The following is a 20,634-nucleotide window of genomic DNA, read 5'->3' as shown; positions in this document are numbered from 1 at the left end:
AAATCCCAATGCACAGCTTTGCCATCAAGTTGGTGTCTGAGCGCACAATTGGCCATGCACTATCCGTGTGGGTAGATGGCGGTCTCTCCCCTAATCACTCTCAAAGCAATGTTTTCTGGCACATGCATCTGTTAGCTGGGGACCCAGCGATTAGTTTGGAGCGTGTTGGCTGCCTGGCAATGCTGCATCGGCGGTAGTTGGAAAAGAGGTGATGGCTGGTATTGCATGGGTCAGGGGAGACATGTGCCAAGTCCCTACCCTCCAAGTGTTGGAAGCATTGCTAGTGCCTAGTGCCATATTTATATAATTATAAATTATATATACACACACACACACACACACATACATACATATATATATATATATATATATATATATATATATATATATATATATATATATATACATAAATTAAAAGTTATCTATAATATTATAAATAACAAATGTTCTTTTCCTGAGATAACGAATTCATTTTCTAAAAATCTAATAAATTATTACTTTAATAAAACAAAGTTTTGAGTTTTGAGTTTGGAGCTCTTAAGCTAGTCACACATGCTGATACTCTACACTTTGCACACTGTCCTCACAGTTTTGGTTCAATAAAACAACAAGCGCCACATTTGGGGAAAACTTGTGTCTCCTTGGGCTTCTTAGCTGCTCAGGGAGCTCCTGAATCTATAGCTCATTTATATTGTATGTCTGAGGGGCTGTGTTTGTCAGTTGTGCTGGCAGCACACTAATCAGAGTCCCGTGTTTACTATGAAGACATACCACAGAGTGCAGCTCTCGCAACAAACTCTGAGTGTGTATGTTTTGAAGGTGAAAGGGTATAAGGGTCTTATGCAGGTAAACGGCCTAAGTACCCAAATGTTAGTGTGATGGCCTCACGTCTCAGAAAAACACACATATTTCTCATATTAATTCTGTTCTTATCATAAAAGAACAATGTTTTATTCACATTTTAAGAAAATTTGATTCATTATTTTAGGAAAATATTTAGTGCTAAAAAAACAAACCTGAAAAAGGCTTCTTTAGTACACAAGGTCAAGAGAACATGAAATAAGACTGTATATATACTGAACAAGAAAAAAGAGTGTATTAGAATGTTCCACATTTACCTTCTGTTCCAGCACCACCCTGTATTTCTGCTCTACTCTCTTGCACTTGCTGTACCAGCTGCTCAGATCAGCGCGAAGGCTGGCAGCCATGTTGGACTCAGGTGTGCTGGCCTCACTGCCACTGCTGCCCAGAGTCCGCATCTCCTCCTCATCACTGCTGATGCTGTCTGAGCTGAGACAGAGGAAAAACAACATCAACAATGGCAGCTACTACTCATTATTGATTATCCAACATACACTATATGTTCAAATGGGGGACAACCCCCATGTCAATAGAATAGGACTGTCTGGTGCAGATTAATCTATTGGCACCTACTGGTGCCTGTTCATTCTGCTTTTACCAACTTAATAAATAAAGGCTGTCATCACCAACACACTGCCTGGCCAATAAAACCTGATAAAAAAGTTAGACAATGTTTTTATCATAAATACCATAACTAATGTTTACGACTGTTTTTCACTCCATTCTTTTGGCAGCCGTTCTGAACATTGTGTCAAAATGTCATGATTAATGGACCAATAGAAATTACATGGGTTTTCACCCATCCAATCATACAGTAAATGATAACCTTGGAAGCTGGGCAGTTTATCGTCCAATCTCAGCAACGCTGAAACAATGTTTCACTTGTTTGCTTAATTTTGTACTCTATTGTCCAAATATCTGGGCATACTTCACCATTTTGTGTCCGTTGCAATTTGGAGAAGCTAGGCTGAGTTTCAATGTTTCCCCTCTGAAGAAATATAAATTGCAGACACTTCCCTTTGGATTAAAAGTAAAAGTATCTAAATCCTTTGTTTAAACTGATTTTTTTTATTTTAAAAGTAAATTTTGGTCATATAAAGCTGTATCAGCCAACTTTAATATTACTAGTTTTTCAGCTTCTTAATTTCAATACTGATGACAAAGTTTCATACTGGTCAGACATAGGGCTGGGTGGTATGACTAAAACTGCGCATCACTTTGGTTTTTAGATTCTGATGTTTCATATAATAAAAAACTAATATAAAACAAAATACTGGGTGTCACTACAATATTCACGTCCCCTACCCGATTTATGCAGAGCAAACTGATCCACGCATCAGGTGGGGTCATTACAAGACTGCGCTCCTGGTGTTGCTGCCTTTGGCTGCTAACTCAACCTCCCGATCGTTGGGTTAGCATGTTCAGACAGCACATATTCAACAGCAGGGGCGTGGCTTTGGGTGGCCAGACATGACTTTTATCTGCCTCAAATCAGGAGACAGCGTCACCAACCAGTCTTAAGACATACTGAGCTCCTCGGGCTAACTTATAACATTTATTAATTATATACTGTATATAATTATATACAGGAACAGTTAGTGGAGCAGGTGTCTGGCTGGCTAGCTCATGTAAGCTAATCTTCACTGAACCACCCTCCTAACAGGACACTATCCTGTTAGGATCTTGTTACTATCACAAAAGTTAGCACTATCATTTTGTGATCATCTGTGGACAGCACAGATTCCTACTGAATACCCTGTGCCCTCTCCCCACTCTGTATGCACTGTGCATGTGTGTGCATGCTCGGCACAAATCAGAAAGGAGACGCAAATCGGGTAGTGACAGTGTGTTAGCCTACTGTCGCTAGCCACACATTAGTGTTGAGCATTTGTGCTTAATTATACAGTGTTACATTTTATTCTGCACATTTTCTTTGCATAACAGTATTATGGTATGTAAGTAACGCAGATAGTAGGATGAATTTTAACCGATATACTGAATGAACAGTTACACTGCCCAGCACTAGTCAGACCCCAGAGAGTGTGTGTTTAGAGGGTTGAGAGGGGGGGATGAATATATAGATTAGTTATTTAACCATCTTACCTTTGTGTGAACTTGAGGTAAGGTGTGTAGTCGATGACAGCAGGATAGCTTCCATCCAGACCCTCGCCTTTCAGACAGAAACTGGAAAATATAGAGCAGCATAATTCATGTTTATTTACATTTCGTTTGATTATTTTAACACTGTCACTTAATATTCACAGATTCAATTTGTACAGCTTGCATCAATATACACAGCAATTTCCACTGGGTGGACATGATCTGTGTCTGTGTGTGTGTGTGTGAGAGAGAGAGAGAGAGAAAGACTGTACAGTAAGGGACTTAAATCAGCAGGCGCATATGGAACAGCAGCTGTTTAATGAATCATTAACATTTTATCAGACTGATACATGGCTGAATGTCAATACCACCCCACAGAGCGAGAGCGAGAGGGAGAGAGAGAGATGCCAGACATGTACCTGAAATCAATAGCATTTAGACCAATCAGAGTATCCGCCAGCAGCCCAGCCTCCTCGCCCAGCATTATGGCCCCATCCTCATAAAACCTCCTGGTAAACACCAACACGTACACAAATCAACAAAAACACACAAACAAACAAATCAATGCCATTACACAGTTCTTCCTCTTTTCGATTCTAAAGTAAATTGGAATTGATATTTTAGAGAAGGGATAGATTTCCCTCATAGTCCGCTTGATTATTAAATTTTCCATGCAATACAATAAGTGTTAAAAAGAGTTTATTTCCTCCAGTCTGTTGAATGTACTGTTTGACACGCATGCACACTGAACAAGAGCCTCATATTAAAAAAGTAACAATACGAGTGAACAGTGTTTTCAAATATTTCCGGCCCTGGAGAGCACTTTCATAAAGATTTTTGGTCACATTATTAATTTTTTTTTTATTTTTTATAAATAATCTTTCATTTGAACTCATTTTCTACTCACCCCCCCCCTCCCCCATCACTGAACTCCACCATCACTAGCAATGCCCCCAAGACTAGGAGAGTGAACACTATCATAAGTCTCCTCTGACACTTGAAGCTAGTCAGCGCAATTTCTCAAACATCTCTTGGTAGCCATCATGCTCTGAGCAAAGCACGGCTCTCCAGTTCCGATTCAACAGCTAATATACGCCTGTGCTGACCCCACATCACAGTAGGAGTGATGTGGGGAGGAACTGCCATCAAACAACCCCTTAGAGAGGAAGGCCAATCGTGCTCTCTCTGACTCTGGCTGCTGATGGCAATCAGCATGACCTGAGATTCATACCAGCGATCCTCAGATCACAGTGATTCTAAAAAAAGAGGGTGTTTACTAAGTAGCACTAGATACACAAATTAATTCAGGCACTTCCTCATCATTAACATGAGTCGCATACACACTCTATACACACACTACTTGAATTCTAAATTAAAAAGTTACTAAAGCATTGTACACTATATGTCCAAATGTTTGAGGACATTCCGTTGCACCAATTGCTGACACAGATGTGCAAATGCACAAAGACAGCTAGAACAATCTAGTCCATGTAGTATTGCCAATTTCCAGTATTGCTAGAGGGGTACAAAGCCTGTTAGCCTTGAGCTGTGGAGCAGTGAAACTGTGCTCTCTGGAATTATGGTGCTCCATCCAATTCTTTTGAGATGTAGTGAAATGGTGATCATCCAACATCCTGATCTCACTAATGTTCTTGTTGCTGAATTCAATTAAATCCTCAGAGCAAAGAAAGATACTGTCAGTTCCCTCCCCAGACATGACACACTGGTGGAGAATGCGGGCGCAGCAACTCGACCTATCTGTCTGGTAGCTGAATGGAACTTTTGGGGCACAAGTCACACAAGTTTGATTTCTTTTTTTCTGCTAAACAGACAATTGGTCAGTAACATGTGATCTCATTGACCTTCGGTCAGAAGGGAGGATCTTGGCTAGAGAGCCAGAGACCGTTAATGGTTTCAAGTATGCATTAGCCAAAGTGAGCTTTAGTTCAATTGTTTTCAATTGTTTTCCTTATGTCTGGGTGATTTTGGTAAACATTTGAGCAGTATGTTTGAGCAGAGACATGTACACTATATGGACAAAAGTATCAGGACACCTGCTCATTAATTGTTTCTTCTGAAACCAAGTACTTACATCAATCAAATACTTTTGTTGAAGTAACTGTCTGTACTGTTCAGGGAAGGCTTTCTAGTAGATTTTGGAGCACTGCTGTGAAGATTTGATTACAATGACAAGAGTATTAGTGAGGCCAGGATGTTGGATGATCACCACCCTACCTCATCCCCAACTCCTTAACCGATTTCAAAAGGTCTGAATGGAGCACCATCATTCCAGAGAGCACAGTTCCAGTTCTGCGCCGATCAATTCTGGGGGGCATTATACATCTCTAAACCATGCCTGACATTAGGCATGGTGCCAACAGGTTTATGTTTATCTGCTCCAGAGAGTCCTATTCTATCGGCAGTACTTCTCTAAAGGCACTGGAAAGCTGTGCTTGTGCACATCTGTGTCAGCAATGGGTACAACTTAAGTAGCTGAAAGGGTGTCCACACAACATTTGGGCAAGTGTATATGTGTCTCTTGATGCATAATTGAGCGTCTCCAGGCATGACTGTTGCTGTTTCACCCTGAGAAGCAGCATCTTCAACTTGAGGATTCTTCTTACGAGCCGCAGAAGCTTACGTTGCTATCAGTCACAGCAGTTTCCGTGATGTCTGTATACTTTTGTGTATGTGTTTGTGTTGTAAGGAGAGAAAGACCTTGTGGTTTTAAAGTCTCTCAATGCAGCAGAGATATATTCAGACAGACGCTTCTCCATCAAAGCAACTCTGATCCACGCACGACCCTGAAAGAGAGAGAGAAAGAGTGAGAGAAAGAATGGACAGAAATAGAGAGAGAAAAATTACTTGTGAAGTTGTTCTAAATTTTCATGCCTTCAATTTGCTATTTTTACTCACTGAATCGTTGACCGTTTCAAAGTAACTCTCAGACGTGAGACTCTAAATGTTAGTGGTTGTTATTTCAGTCATGCTTTGGAAATACTAAATATAGGCATGCCAGTAAAGCCTATTGAATAGAGCTGAATGAAACAGAGAAGGAGAGAAAGACAGAAAGAGAAAGAGAGAGAGAGAGAGAGAGAGAGAGAGAAAGAGAGAGAGAGAGAGAGAGAGAGAGAGAGACAGAGAGAGAGAGAGAAAGAGAGAGAGAGAGAGAGAAAGAGAGAGAGAGAGAGAGAGAGAGAGAGAGAGAGAGAGAGAGAGAGAGAGAGAGAGAGGTATTTAAGAAGTTGTGCTGAAAGCAAAAACTATTGATTCTGCTGGGAGAGAACGCCTAAAATTTCAATTTCAATTCTGAGCCCTAAACAGGATAAAACCAATAAACAAGGTCATTTTGTGAGAAGAAATATTCATAATTATTAATATTCATATTGTCTCCGGCCTGGTTGGGCATCGCCATGTCTGCATCGTCTGGTTTCGGTCTCTTCATGTGCATTGCATGATTTTATATGAGGATGATTATAATGGTTACCTTAGCTCTGGAGCTGCGAACGTTCTCCATGCTCTCAATGCTATGGATGCAGCTGTGAGAAACTTTGCTACAGGCCACTCGCACATAATCCCAAAAGCTACGTGGACTCTCATAGCCAAACCAACTGACCTGACCTGCATGGGAGTCAAAAACACAAAGTCCATGACCAACAGTGAAAATAGTTATTTTAATTCAACAGCTTTAAACTGTATGAGGAGAGGGAGCTCTGTAAAGAGGGAAGGAGATGGTACATTGTCCCCTTCTCTTAGACCAAGCATGTCTCAGACCGACTTCACTGAGCTTACAGCGCAGAAGAAACCTAGACCTGAGGTTACTTCACTTTGGAGAGATGCTACACTGTCTATGTTCCCTACAGTCATTGATTTGACCTGTGAGATTTGATGTGATCTGTTGATACAGCCTATTTATTATTATATCTTCAAAAAAGAATAGAAGTACCGTAATAATACTGTTTTATAGATGTTTATCCATTTATATTGCATTTGTTACCCTGTAAATGTTAGTTTTCTATCATTTGGTTTAAATCTTTACTTTTCTTATAAACGTGAACAATGCATTCGCATTCTGACTAAGTTTGATATTTCATATACCAATAACTACAGACAAGGACGCAAATACGTATATATGAATAAATTTATGTAGGCAGCTAGACCGGTGTTAGGAGGCAAAATAAACCCAAACCAAACCCGTGTAGAAATGATTGTTATAGCTGTTTAGTTAACAAAACAGCAACTCCAGAGCCAGCCATGCTACTTCTGCCTTCTTAGTCATGTCAGCAAAGTGTCCTTGGTAAGACACTTATGTTCTTTACATACTTCTAGACAAACACAACCAAACCTGGAACATTTTAAAGTCCCGTTAAACACATAAACTCAGTGTTTCACTGAATTGTTAGCCTGTTTGGGGCTTATGGGGTTGAGTGGGGTTGGGTGGGGCTTATGGGGTTGGGTGGGGTAGGGTGGGGCTTATGTGGTTGGGTGGGGCTTATGTGGTTGGGTGGGGTAGGGTGGGGCTTATGGGGTTGGGTGGGGCTTATGGGGTTGGGTGGGGTAGGGTGGGGCTTATGGGGTTGGGTGGGGTGGAGCATGCGCCCATAGATCAATGAATTACTGTGGTCATTCCGTATTCAGCATCATATTAAAAAATATAATAATAATAAAAATATATATATCAAACCCTTCAAACCCAAAGTTGTAAACAAGTCAAAATTCCAATAAGACTGGCAACCTCACCAAAATACCAAAAACAAACCAGAAAGCTTAATTAAATGAGCTTAGCTGCTGGTGTAGCTGGTGTTGGTAGCTATATCATAGCATTTAGGTTTAGCAGTTGACCTTCATTAGTCTAAGCATTAGTCTAATTGTAGTATGGACGTAGCATTATTCACATTTTGACCCGTTAGCAACCTCGTAATTCAGAGGATTCAGTGACAAAAAATGCACTCAGAAGAAAAGTCCGGTTTGGAACATGCTGATAACAGGGGTAACATACAGCATTGGTATCAGCAACACAGTACTCTCTACCTGCAGATCATTTAGGGTCAGGAATCATTAACACGAGAAGAGACAGTGGTATTGGGGTATCTCTAGGCGTGATTGCAACAATCTTTCAAAATCTTGGAGTCACCGGAGCCATACACATAGTGTGCATAAGTCGAGACTGCATTTCTGCATTTCTGCAAGTCATTCACTCTACAGTGTGTGCTACCTGCGACTGGGGGGAGATAAATGAATGTGAGAATGAGCAAAGAGGGGAAAAGGAATTGAGACGGAGGAAAAGTGAGACTGTGCGTCTGGCTTTGCATGCATAATATCCTCACCATGCTAATGGCTTCTGCTCACACAGACCCTCAGGTGGCTAATGACTTCTAATGGAAACTTCCATTTGTTTACACTTTACAGGGGGAAATGTTTTCCGATGTGAAAGTGGTGTTCTGCTAACGTTCTGCAAACAACACTAAGGTGATGACAAATAACTTGCTCTTAGTAAGTGTGGGCACCAGAAGAAACGTCAGGATTACTCTGAAATGGATTTGACGACGCATAATTACATAGCTGCACAACACTCAGCTTCCACTTCATTAGAAACATCCACCACGCACTTCCAATCACTGGTCACTTTTTCTGCCTAGTCCACTATAGGAGTACAGTCACAGACTGCAGCCTACCATTAACTGCACAGCCCACCTGTACACCACTCATTATTAGTCTGTTTCTGACACAGGTTCACTGATCGATTATTGCCAGCACAGCAGTGACACAGACATGGTAATGCTTAAGGTAGTCTGTATGGTACTGGTACTACAGTATCAGGAACAGTGGCATTGATAGGGCTTTAACACATCACTGACGTCAGTGTCTCTGCTAGGTTGGTCCACCGTCCAAAAATAACCAGCCAAGAACAGATCTGTGGTCAGACACTGGCCACTGATAGAAATCTAGGGGATGACTAATACAAAGTCTGCATCAGCAGGACGGAAATATGTGGCTAGAGTGTCTAACTGCCCACAAGGGATGTTTCACATAAAGTGAATGTACAGGCTAGAGACTGTGAACATGGGTGTCAGCAGAAGAACACAAAAACAGACTATACTTTACAACCAACAAAGGTCTATGGATCAGTAGCTCAGAATAGATACACTATATGTCTAAATGGAGGTGGACACCCATTCCAATTAATGCATTCGGGTACTTTAAGTTGCACCCATTGCTGAAACAGATGTGCAAATGGGCTAGAGGGATACACCCCCCCCCCTGCATTGAGTGTATATTCTAGTGGTGGGTGTAGCGATTTAAATATGTATTGAAAAGCGAATGTAAAACTGTGTCTGTTGTGAGGCTCTCTCGTGTACCATCTTTTATGGACACCACTGTCAGGGTCATCTGTATGTACAAACTAGCTGGGGCTATTCTTTGCTAATCGACGTTTGTAAAAACACTTCTGGCCTGCCATATGCTTTTTAAGAAATGGTTACTTAAATATTACAAAGCGGTGTGAGGCAGTTATCAAAAAGAGGCAGTGTTTTTTGTATTTTACTTCAGTTCATGTTTTGATTACAATAATATAAAGTTGAAAGGCAAAAAAAAAAATTGTAATACAGTAGGGTCCACCAAAGTGAATTGATGGTCCCCATTAGTTGCTAAGTTTGCTTTGTAAAACACAACCATATAACAGTCCTACCTTTTAGCCGATGGCTGAGTATCTGCTCCAGAATTGAGACAAAATTGATGAACTCCGGAGACGTGTCGTCTATAGTCTCAAAACAGGAGCGATCGATCAGCGTTTTCACCGAGAACCTGTAGAGACATGCCGGTCACGTAAAAAATTTGCTTCACATATTAAGAAGGCTAAACACAGGGTGCTATAGCTACATTCGGTCTAACTGATATAAAAAGCTTGTGAATGTCAGATGTGTTATAAAGCTGTCATGATATAAATTTGGAAGTTTACAATCACTTTTAAATGTTAATAATGAACATTTATAGGGATTTATAGGATTTTTGGCTAATGCCAAAATCTGATATTTGTATATACATACTTTACTGTGTAAAAGTGCAGAAACCACCCTTTGTTCAATTCATTTCCAGTCAAAACAGCCATTAAAGCATCATTATGCGAGAATTGGTATTTCTTGCTCCTGGGTTCCCCCTACTGTCAGGAAGTGGAATTTGCAGCATGCCGAGCCCAGTGGAGCAACGACAGCAAAGCAATTCTCCTTATTACAGGTCAGTGGAACACCAATGTGATATTGAAGATGGTTTTTTATTCATGTTTAAAATGCTTCACAGTGTTGCTTCAAGTTTTTCCTTTTTTTTTTTTTGACGGGTACATTTATCAGAAGATAACATTTCAAGAACCAATTCAATCCCATTCAATGATGTTGAGGCCTGGACTGGTCGGCCCATTATTCTATAGATTAATTTGATAAAATGTACTTTTTTGTTGGTTATTTATTGCTTATTACAGCTCCATATCCTTGTAGACTCACAGTAAATTTCTGTTTTGAATATTTATTCCTTAGTTTCGTTTGAATGACATTCTTACTTTGCAGTTCCTCCATTTACCATAATAATTCTTAAATAAATATCAATATATAAAGAGAGAAACAGAATAAGTATAATATATACTTTCAGAAATATTATACTTAATACTTAATGCCTGTTTCAATACATTAAGGGTGGGCTTTTGCACAGTACTGTATGTGTCAGTTCTGAGACATTAACATTTAGAAATACCAAAGAAATTAGGACCATTAGCTTTAGATGTTTGATTCAATATGTCATGTTTCTTTGAGAACAAGATAAATGACAAAAAAAATACACCATAATTTTCTTTTTAGACTACTTTCTTGTCAATTTAGATACATGTTTTATTAACATAAGTTCATTATTGAGGTTATGCAGCTTTCTCTGTCATTTTACCATCATCTACAGCTCACCATCCAGGACTTATCTATCATTTTGTGCAAGTATCTCCAGTCAATGTCTTTTAAATGACTAAAACACTGAGTCCAAACATTTAAACTGTAGATTTAAATGTGTGTATGGTGTAAACAATACTGTGATTAATAGCATTACACAATATCAGCTGCTTCACACAATATGAAGGTACACAGAGAGCTATAGACACTGTGCCTGACTGAACTCCAGTTGCAGTTTAAACTTGCGGGAGGTAAACAACACCTTGGACCAGACACTCTTTAAAAATAGATAAGGAAAAACAGTGGTCTCGTCACACTCCCATTCTAGTGACCATACACACACACACACACACGCAACAGGGAGCAGCCGGAGGTCATGGATCAGCTTCAAAAACAGCTCGGCCAAGCCTTGTACCTTTCACAGCTTTAGCCTGGCAACAGATCACTCACTAAAAGCCACTGAAGCTCCGTTCAGACAGGCACATCCAATTCTTCACCACATTCTCAGCTTTGTTAGACCACATTTTTACATGTCAAATACACTGACAAAGGCACTGAGAGACAACGGTATTAAAGCCAAAGAGCAGATTAAACAGTACAGTCAGACCAGCAAAATGGGGTTTACATAACATCTTACGCAAGGGCTACACAAGGGGCGACATATGGTAGCCTGTGCCCTGTCAATTTAAAATACAGCAAACTAAAATGTTACACCTGCTTTTCCTACTCTGGAACAGCACAGCAGAGTTAAAATCAGCCCATGCTGCTGAACATGTTAAAGACTCTGGAGAAACAAGCTCTGGAGAAAGAGAAAGTGCAGCTGCTAACAGGATAGCCTGGAACAGAATGCTAAATAACGCATATTCCAGTCATTTTATGAACTTTTCCAGAACCTACAATAAAACCATCAAGATCTGTCAGTCATTTATTTCATTTCACAGTAGTGTTTTTAATGCGTTTTAAGTAGCGATCATTGACCAATTCACTGCTAGCGTAATACTAACATCCTTTTTTGCGCCCCTCAGAAAAATGGCAGTGTTAGTGCTAAGCCAGAGGTTTCTGCATATCATGCATTGCTTAAACACAGAATTCTGAAATTCTATGAGGCATCCAGTAACATTTTCTTTATTCTTCATGCAGTTTTACTGTCTTTCTGTAAGGATGTCTGTTTTGGAATATCACCTAAGCAGCCTTTCAGCTTGTTACCCATGTGCTCTTATCACCCTTCTCTTAAAGGAAATAGTAGTTCATGTAAAGTGTAACCTGGTTAAACAGAGCCTGCCAACAGCAGCAGTAATGCTTAACTGGCTATTCTTCATCTGTTTGGCCCTTATAAACATTGAAAGCAGTGAAACGGGTGATACTGTTTCACCAGGCTGCCCCACCACCAGTGTCAGACTAGCTGCACACCCTCCTGCCACCACTATCTGTCTATTGACCATGTTAAAATCTACATGGGCTCTTAACTATCCGCCATTACTCTTATTACTCTTACCATCACTACTGGGATTATATTAAGTTATACTACACCATGATTATTGTGATTAGCATTTTATGATATTATGAATATGTGGCACACCTGAGCAGTAGAACAATCTTGGTGGCTTTTATCAATAATGTATACATAGTTCTGACCAGAGGAGGATGGGTCTCCCTTGTGAGTCTTGGTTGCTTCCAAGGTTTCTTCCTCCAGCTCTGAGGGAGTTTTTCCTTTGCCTCTGTAGCCTTTGCCTCTGCTCACTGGGGGTCTTAGGCTTTCTTGTCTTCTTATGTTTCTTGTATTTTTACTGATTCCTGTAACGCTACTTTTTGACAACAGCTATATATACATGATATATACCATATAATGATATATACCATATCTAACTCACTCATATATTTACAGAATGTGTACAACTAAAATGTGTCTTGTAGGGGAAAGTAGAGTGAAGACTTTTAACACCATTAACTGGTTACACACCGAGAGTACATCACTCAGCCCAGTACAGTGAGTATCAGAACACAGCAGAACTAGCAAACACCACTAACACCACTTTGAGCTCCACAGTGCAGTTCTGCATGACAATTCACAGACTCTTGCAGGTGGTGCTCGGAGTGGTTGATTCCAAAAAGTAAAGTGCATTTATATCTTAAGAGACGATGCACACAACATTACAGAAGCCCTGCATGATGATGCATTACCAAGTTAGCCTGGAAAGGTTAATATTGCATCCAGCCCAGTATCCTCAATTGACCATTCGAGCTGGAATACAAACTGCAATGAGTATCAGTAACTGGTCTATCTCTACACTAAACCCTACACAGAATAAAAGGGATCATCATGCAGCGTGACATGGGCTTGTAGGAAAATGTTTTACTGTAGAAACTTATTGTGGATTTAACAATAACAGCAAGCATTTTAGTATTTGGACTTTTTTTAATCAGTGCTTCAACTAACAGAGTTTATTAGATGAAAATTCATACCGGAGTTCATCCTTATCGATTATTCAAATGAACAGACAAACCGACCATCTAGCAAGAATAGTGTTTTATTCCATTCTGGTTTCTCTCTCTCTCTCTCTCTCTCTCTCTCTCTCTCTCTCTCTCTCTCTCACACAGAAACAAACACACACACACACACACACACACCTCCATTTGGACAGAGAATGATCAAAACGCTGCAGGTTGCCAGGCATCACATACCCTATGTTGCCAAGGTAGACTGAGGGGCAACAACCAAATGGATTAAACGTTGATGTGAGAAAAACAGAATTTTTCCATGATAACATGATAGAACGGAATAACTGACGTCAGATTAATGCGACAGCTTCCAGGCAGCCATGCAGAGACATCGCCAATACAGAAAACGTCCGAGCTGTGATGAAGAGAAATCACTAGTGCTGGAAACTACAGCCATGCTATAGACTATACACTGTCCTGGGAAAACATCTAGGCCAAAATGTGTGGTCACTCCGATAGACGGCAGTTGAAACATCCAAGCCATGATGTTGAAAACACCAGCAGCAGACTTTGGAAAACATCCAAGCTGTGTTGTAATGTTACTTGTGAGCTGCTGGCCCTGGAAGCCTCAAAGCTGCAATGTAGAAACACAGCCAATGTAAAGTGGCCTGCACTAGCATTCTTATACCAGAAACACACACCATTAAAAAACACTAGGATTTAGTCCCAGTTTTCTGTAGAAACATTTATGTAACTGCATCGGTAGATACGTAGATGACAATTTGGTCATGTGTCTCAGGTAATCTGATCACAAATGATTGCAAAAACGCATAGGCGTTCACACCTAGTATTTCAAATGCATCTCCTGTGACTGCTCCCTGTGATAAGATTTCTTACATCATTTCCGCTGGAGGAGGTATGAGACTCATTCATGCCGTCATTCCTCTGCTGCTTTTGTTTTGACAACAAAATGTCTAGCGATTGTTAGTTTGTTACTGAAGCCTGCCTGGACAGTGGATGGCGTGGTCTCGCGAATACTACATATTTTCTGGCTGGGGCAGTGATGCGGATGAGGGCGGTGCTTTGTTTTCGGGGATGCTATGAGACGCTTTGAGACACTACAAGAATAATGTGGTCAATGGCCCCGTTCACACTTGGCATTAACATGTGGCTCAGGTGATACAATACTTATGCTAGCCATCTTAAGGCCTTAGTTCTTTGGATACTTTTGTCCTATTAAAATACTATGTCATACAACGCAAGAAGGAGGACAAACAAGTCTAATATAGGTTCCTTAACAACCTGACACATTTTGAGGCAAGTGTGTGATGATTTAGGCTTGCAGTTTGCTCAATGCTAATCAATGACACCTATGCTTTCATTACTTGTTAGCTACATTAGCCTTGTAGCCTTAGTGCAAAACTAATGGTGCAAATTTCAGACAGCAAACATGACTTGACTGATTGACTTGGGGTGAGGGGGAGATGTATGTATGTAATTGAGATTTTTAGACAGAATTACCACTTAACTCACCTAGTAAAACACAGGGCTGGATGAAGCAGCATCTCGTGCCATTAAGACAAACTGTATGTGCACCTTTATAGAGAGATGCATTTAAAACACTAAAAGCAGCAAGTGGGTTTGAAGAGGAGATCAATGCTCCAGCATCCATAAACAGCATTATCTCTTATAGCCACACACACTCTGGCATTTACTGACTAACTGATTCACTACCAGCAATGTAAACACACACAAAACGCACATATCAGAAGGACATACTCGTAGGTGTACTCATTTTTTTGTCCCCCTTGAGGGGAAATTAATGCACTATTCAGGCCCTTTGTACCGCCGGTCTCCATCACATGTGATTACAGTGTGAAAGGAGCGTCCTTTTTACCCAAATAATCGTCTCTCTATGCTTTTTAGAGGACTGCAGCGCACATCAGCATTCAGGAGCCAGGATACAGAGTGACATTTCACAGCTAATTTCCCTTCTGACATTTTCCTTTTTTCCAATCAACAAATATAAAAAAAATGAAAAAAACGGCCTCTCTCTTCCAGCCTGCAAAGCTGCAAAAATACACATCTATGCATATACTGTAGATTCACTGCAAAAATGAATGAAGTGAATGAGTCCATATATTTATGTCTTATTTATGTTACATTTAACTAAACACCATGGGGCAGACTCAATATGGCCTGCATTTTTGCTACTAAGATAAACTACATGGACAAAAGTATTGGATCACCTGCTCATTCATTGCTTCATTTGAATTAAACACTGTTTACCCTGCTTTTGTTAGAGTCTCTGCTGTCCAGGGAAGTATTTCTTCTAGATTTCTTCTAGGAGCATTGCTGTGAAGATTTGACTGCATTCAGTGACAACAGCGTTAGCAAGGCCAGGAAGATGTTGGATGATAACCACCCCACAACGTTGGTTTTCGAGTGTAAAGCAATGTAAAAGGAAAGCAAAAAAAAAATCTATCATATGCAGTAGTCCTTGTATCCAAACAGTCAGTCAGGCATGATTCATTTTAAAAGCTTGCATATTTAGATTCAGTCATGTAGCTAACAAGCAGTGGAAGCTTATTCCACAGAAGTAAGCAGCATGTCGAAATCATCACATGCTGAGATGTTTATTAATCTCAAACATACTTGCTGATGTGGTTTCTGACACTGTGATCTACAAAACATGGATAGAAGTAACTCATAGCTAGAAACAGTAGTAGAAACCACTTTGAAGCCCACTTTTGTCCCGTTATAGATGACAGCATACCACACAATCTCAGAAACCACAGAAGCCTACACAAGTTCTATTTATTAGGAGTAAGCTTCATTTGAGAACCGAGGCATCCAGATTGCATCAATTATAATGTGATCATGAGCATTCATTACTTGGTAGTGGCATTATTCTTGTAGCTCCAGTGTGAAATTAAACGCGCATTAGATATCAAAAATGTCTTTGCTGATTTGACTACATTTGGATAAGGGTAAAATCTGATTTGTGCCACCTGCCCAGGCCCCAACTGCCGAGCAACGGCAAGAAGCCAACAACATCCCTCTATGTGGCAGGCAGGTCAGAGGAGCTGGCGTCACACCCCTGATGGCTAGCATGACTGAGAAGCTGCTACTGTGATCCCAAGTTGCGAACACAGCCGAGAAGCCTTCCTCCCTTCATCCCACCCCTGAGCACTGAGCGGGGACAAGAAGCCGGTGCAATGCTCCCAAGTGCTGAAGTGGGCCAATAAGCCGCTGTCACGCCCCTGAGAGCTCTTAAGTGTAGAGCAGGCCCAAGAAGTCAGGAGTAGCCCCCACAAAGTGCTCAGCAGGGTGGAGAAGCCAGCACCACACCCCTGTGAGCCAAAACCCCCCCCAAAGTCGGCACCACACCCCTAAGTGTGAAGCAGTAGGCCTCTGAATACTGAGTAAGGCGGAGAAACTAGCATACAAGAGCAGTACCTCCTGAGCTTTTGCCCCTCCACAGCGGAGATGCAGCATCATGCCTGACATTTGATACTGGTAGCCACACAGCGGAACAGGTTAGGCAATCAAGAGGCGAAGCTATCCATCTCACTCTCTCCCCCTCGCTCTCTCCTCAGGGCTACTTTTAATGTGGCAGGAGAGAAAGGAGAGAAGAGGTGGCAGACAGCAGAGCAAAAGAGAACTGAAAAGTCTGTGATGAAAGAAACTAGAATCTAGAAAGTAGCTCGCTGACTTATCTGTAAGTATCTGTAAGTATCTTCCCAGGGTGGCTTAGCGCTTTTAGGGTTGCTTAATCAAGGTTGCTTTTCATGCTGTAGATGTAGCACAACAGCCCTACCTACAGTAATTCAGACATCAATGCAAATACCCTACAAAGACAGACTGTGTGAGTGTGTGTGTGAGCGAACAAGAGAGATTGACAGCAAAAGTAACAGGCTCTGAGCCGCGTCACTGAGGGGCCGTATCTCTGCCACAGAGGGATGGCGGAGAGATGGATGCTGTGTCTCTGTGGAGACTGCACTTTTCCCCCTGTGGCCGCCTGATACATCACTTTCTGACAACAACAGTAAAGAGCGCCGATGATGAGGCTGAAGGGGACATCACAGAAGCAAACACACACAAACACAACCCTGCTGACACACACGCACACTAGTTTTTCATGACTCTTGCGTTCAGCTGGTTCCCTGGCTGAACACCAGAGTGAGACAGCTTATCAGCCAGGTACACATAAGCCCCAAATTTAAAGTGACAGTTTGGCCAAAAGTCTCATTTACGCCACCCCCCACCCCATCCACATGTAGTTCTTGGCTTCACTGTATTTCTAACAGTGATTTTCCATTGAAAGGAAAATATTTTTTTAAAATGGTTTCATATAGAACTGGAAAAGGAAAATCCTTTGACCCGGATCTTGTGGCACCAAGGTGACGCAAATGTAAAGCTAATCAGCAGATCATACCCTACATCATTAAGCCTTCCCACCAAACGGTTGAGTACCCCCAAGTATGGTAAGCTAACTATGCTGAAGAACAGGGCACAGCCCAGTTTGTAAGTGTTCCATGCTGTACCACGTCCATGTGGAAAAGCAACTGGAAGGGTTCCCCTCAGTGCCTCAGTGCCTCTTTTCCACTGCCCAGCATTTCCACTGCCCAAGGCTTCCACATATGACTCTCCCAATAGAACCAATTACAAGAGGTATTTGAGTAATAGTTTGACCAGGTAGAGAGCCATTAAGGCATTCAACCTCCGTTTTTGAGGGGATAGTCAAAAATCAGTGCCTGTTAGCTGATGTAACAGGATCAGAACTTAGTGCTCTCCTCCAAGCACTAGGCTTAATCTACGGCTGGGAAACCGACCCTAAACTAGACCCAAATTCCCAAAGGGTTCCCAAAGGGATCTTAGTTAAAAGGTGATTCCTCATGCAAAGGTAACGCTAAACACTCACACTAAACATTCTTGCTAGCTGTTAAAGCAGCATTATGCGAGAACTGATTTTTTTTTGCTCCTGGGCTCCCCCTACAGTGGGGGAGTGTCATTTATTTTTACACTACTCTGGTACATACAAATCACACTTTGAGTTTCCCCTCATGGACAGCTGTACACTGTAACGACTGGAAGTATGGTGTTAGGTGGGCGCACTCGTGGAGAGGGGAATACTTAGCTCCATTAAGAGACACGCAGGGAGCACGTCGTGCAGGGGTTTCAGAGACGGTTTAATGAGCAATGAGAGCACCTCGACTTCGCTCGTCACAACTTCCCAGACAACACCAGCTGGAGAACCCAGGCTACAACCCAGCACAGTTCACCATACGCACTCACTCTCCCACACTTTCCTCCAAACTCTCCATGCACATGTGCACTGTACCCCACCTTAAAGTGACCGTTACAACACGTGGACATGTTGACAAGCTGAGAGACACAGAACCATCACTAAACAAGAATGAAGCATGAGGACTAAGGCAGTAGAGTAATATTACTGAATTTTACACAATTATAAAAAATGTATCAATTAAATATTTGTTATTTGTAGCAGCATGTACAAAAAACGTGACCTCTTTAATTCCAATTTGGACCATATTCTTTTTTGGTATTTTAATCATATGTATCAGTTATACGGTAGTGCAGCATCACTCTTAACAGCCCGATCGGAATTCATGCAACGTTTAGGGGGATCTGAGTGGTCTATTCACTGTACCATCAGGACATTGCTGGTTCCATCCCCAATGGGACCACAGTCATCCATGGCCGGAAGTCTCAGAGAGCACAACTGCATTTGCTCTCTCTGAGTTGGTAGCATTACCAGAAGTATGGTGCTAGTCTCTTAGTGTCTGTTAGCTGATCTAACAGGATCGGCAGTTAGTGGGTAGGATGAGGGCTTTAGAAACAGTGAATGCAAATTTGAAATGACTCATTTGTTAAGAAAATTGGGAAGAATCCTCCAGAAAAATAAAAGGGGGGGGGGGGGTTCAAGAGTTTAAGAGAGTGCGGGCAGCATAAACCAATAGTTCCTAAAGCTGTCTTTTGGAATGTCTTTTCGACTGTTGTTGGAATGTTTGCTTGAAAAAAGGGATAAAACTGTGGACCATATGGCGATCCATGTGGCATGAGGTTGGAAAATAAAACACTGGCATGTAAAATGTGAATTTTCTAGTCAAGATAAACATATAATGTGGGTTTTTAAAAGTCTTATAAAGACAGGTATTTTCAATTGGAAAGTGCAGAGGTGTATCCCTTCCTAAAAGACTAAATGTCCTCAAACTGCTTTAGAAAGTGTGTGTTGCTCACGGACTGAAACACGGCAGAAGGCAATCTACTGAAAGAATGGAAAACAGTTCTTTTCATTACTGGATGACAGCATATTGGAAAAACACAGCAACAGCAACAACGAAAAAACATGTAACTCATTTCTGTTTACCTGGAACTCCTATTGCTCTCGCTCACCTTCAGACACACACATCTTTGCTCGGCCTCTGTGCTCAATCCTATTGAGGAAAGCTGCCTGTGAATAGTCTTTGTAGCATCGTGTTGACTAGTGGTCTATACAACGAGAGGCTCCTGCTGGGTCCCCCATGGGTGTCTGACATTAGCGGGCATTTAGGCTGGCACCATGCCACGATGGCTTTTCCTACTTCAAAGATACTCAACGTGGCACCGCCTGGCATGGTTGGACCATTAAATATAATCGACCAGTCTAAGTCATGCAGTTTATGCTAATTCTATAAGCAATTTGTTAGTTTTGTAGCTATTTTCTTAAAGATGCGACTAAAAAAAGTCCACCTAGTCCACCTAGACTAGCAATACTGAGAGATCTAACATCTGTCTGCAAAGGGTTACAAATGCGTAACTATTTCATTAGTGAATGAAATACAGCTATTTTAGCACAGTAACCAATCACCACCCAAATATTCCGCTCTTTCCCAGTACAATAAATACTATTAAATATCCATTTGAAAATAAACATCTGTCCAATGCCAATGACAATAATCTCAAGCAATTCCGGTCTTGCAGCCAAAACCTTTACAATTCTGCCTTTACCCCAAACAAAGGCGATGCTTAAAGACATATTCGGTGTCCATGGGTTACGTCTTTATTTTTGCGCTGTAGCAACATGGCTAATGTAGCTAATACATACCTATTGGCTGTGTCTGAAACCTAATAAATGCTGCCTTCTCAGGCAGTCTTTAAAGGCAGAAAGGTACTGAGTCATATCCAAATTGAATGTTTGCATAAAATGATTATATATTTTTATAAAAGATTTGTGAAGGGGGTGTAGATGTATCATTTGCTGCCTTATGTATCTCATGATCCTCTGGGCTAGTGTCAGCTC

At 41.2% G+C, this 20,634-nt stretch overlaps 1 protein-coding gene across 2 annotated transcripts in view; it reads right to left on the bottom strand.

Moving 5' to 3' along the window:
• Positions 1-20,634, bottom strand: part of rundc3b (RUN domain containing 3b) — a 46,882-nt gene that overhangs the window by 20,846 nt on the left and 5,402 nt on the right. For both annotated transcript variants that reach the window (XM_072692272.1, XM_072692273.1), the window contains exons 2-7: positions 9,650-9,765; positions 6,449-6,582; positions 5,680-5,765; positions 3,381-3,470; positions 2,965-3,045; positions 1,119-1,290 (exon numbers count right to left, since the gene is read on the bottom strand). In XM_072692272.1, the coding sequence (XP_072548373.1) occupies positions 1,119-1,290; positions 2,965-3,045; positions 3,381-3,470; positions 5,680-5,765; positions 6,449-6,582; positions 9,650-9,765 (679 nt within the window). The remainder of the gene's footprint in view (positions 1-1,118; positions 1,291-2,964; positions 3,046-3,380; positions 3,471-5,679; positions 5,766-6,448; positions 6,583-9,649; positions 9,766-20,634) is intronic.

This window comes from Salminus brasiliensis, chromosome 1, assembly GCF_030463535.1.
Source record: "Salminus brasiliensis chromosome 1, fSalBra1.hap2, whole genome shotgun sequence".
In the NCBI taxonomy this organism is placed as follows: Eukaryota; Metazoa; Chordata; class Actinopteri; order Characiformes; family Bryconidae; genus Salminus; species Salminus brasiliensis.
Note: the sequence above shows the minus strand (reverse complement) of the source record. Positions and strands in the feature narration are given on the sequence as shown.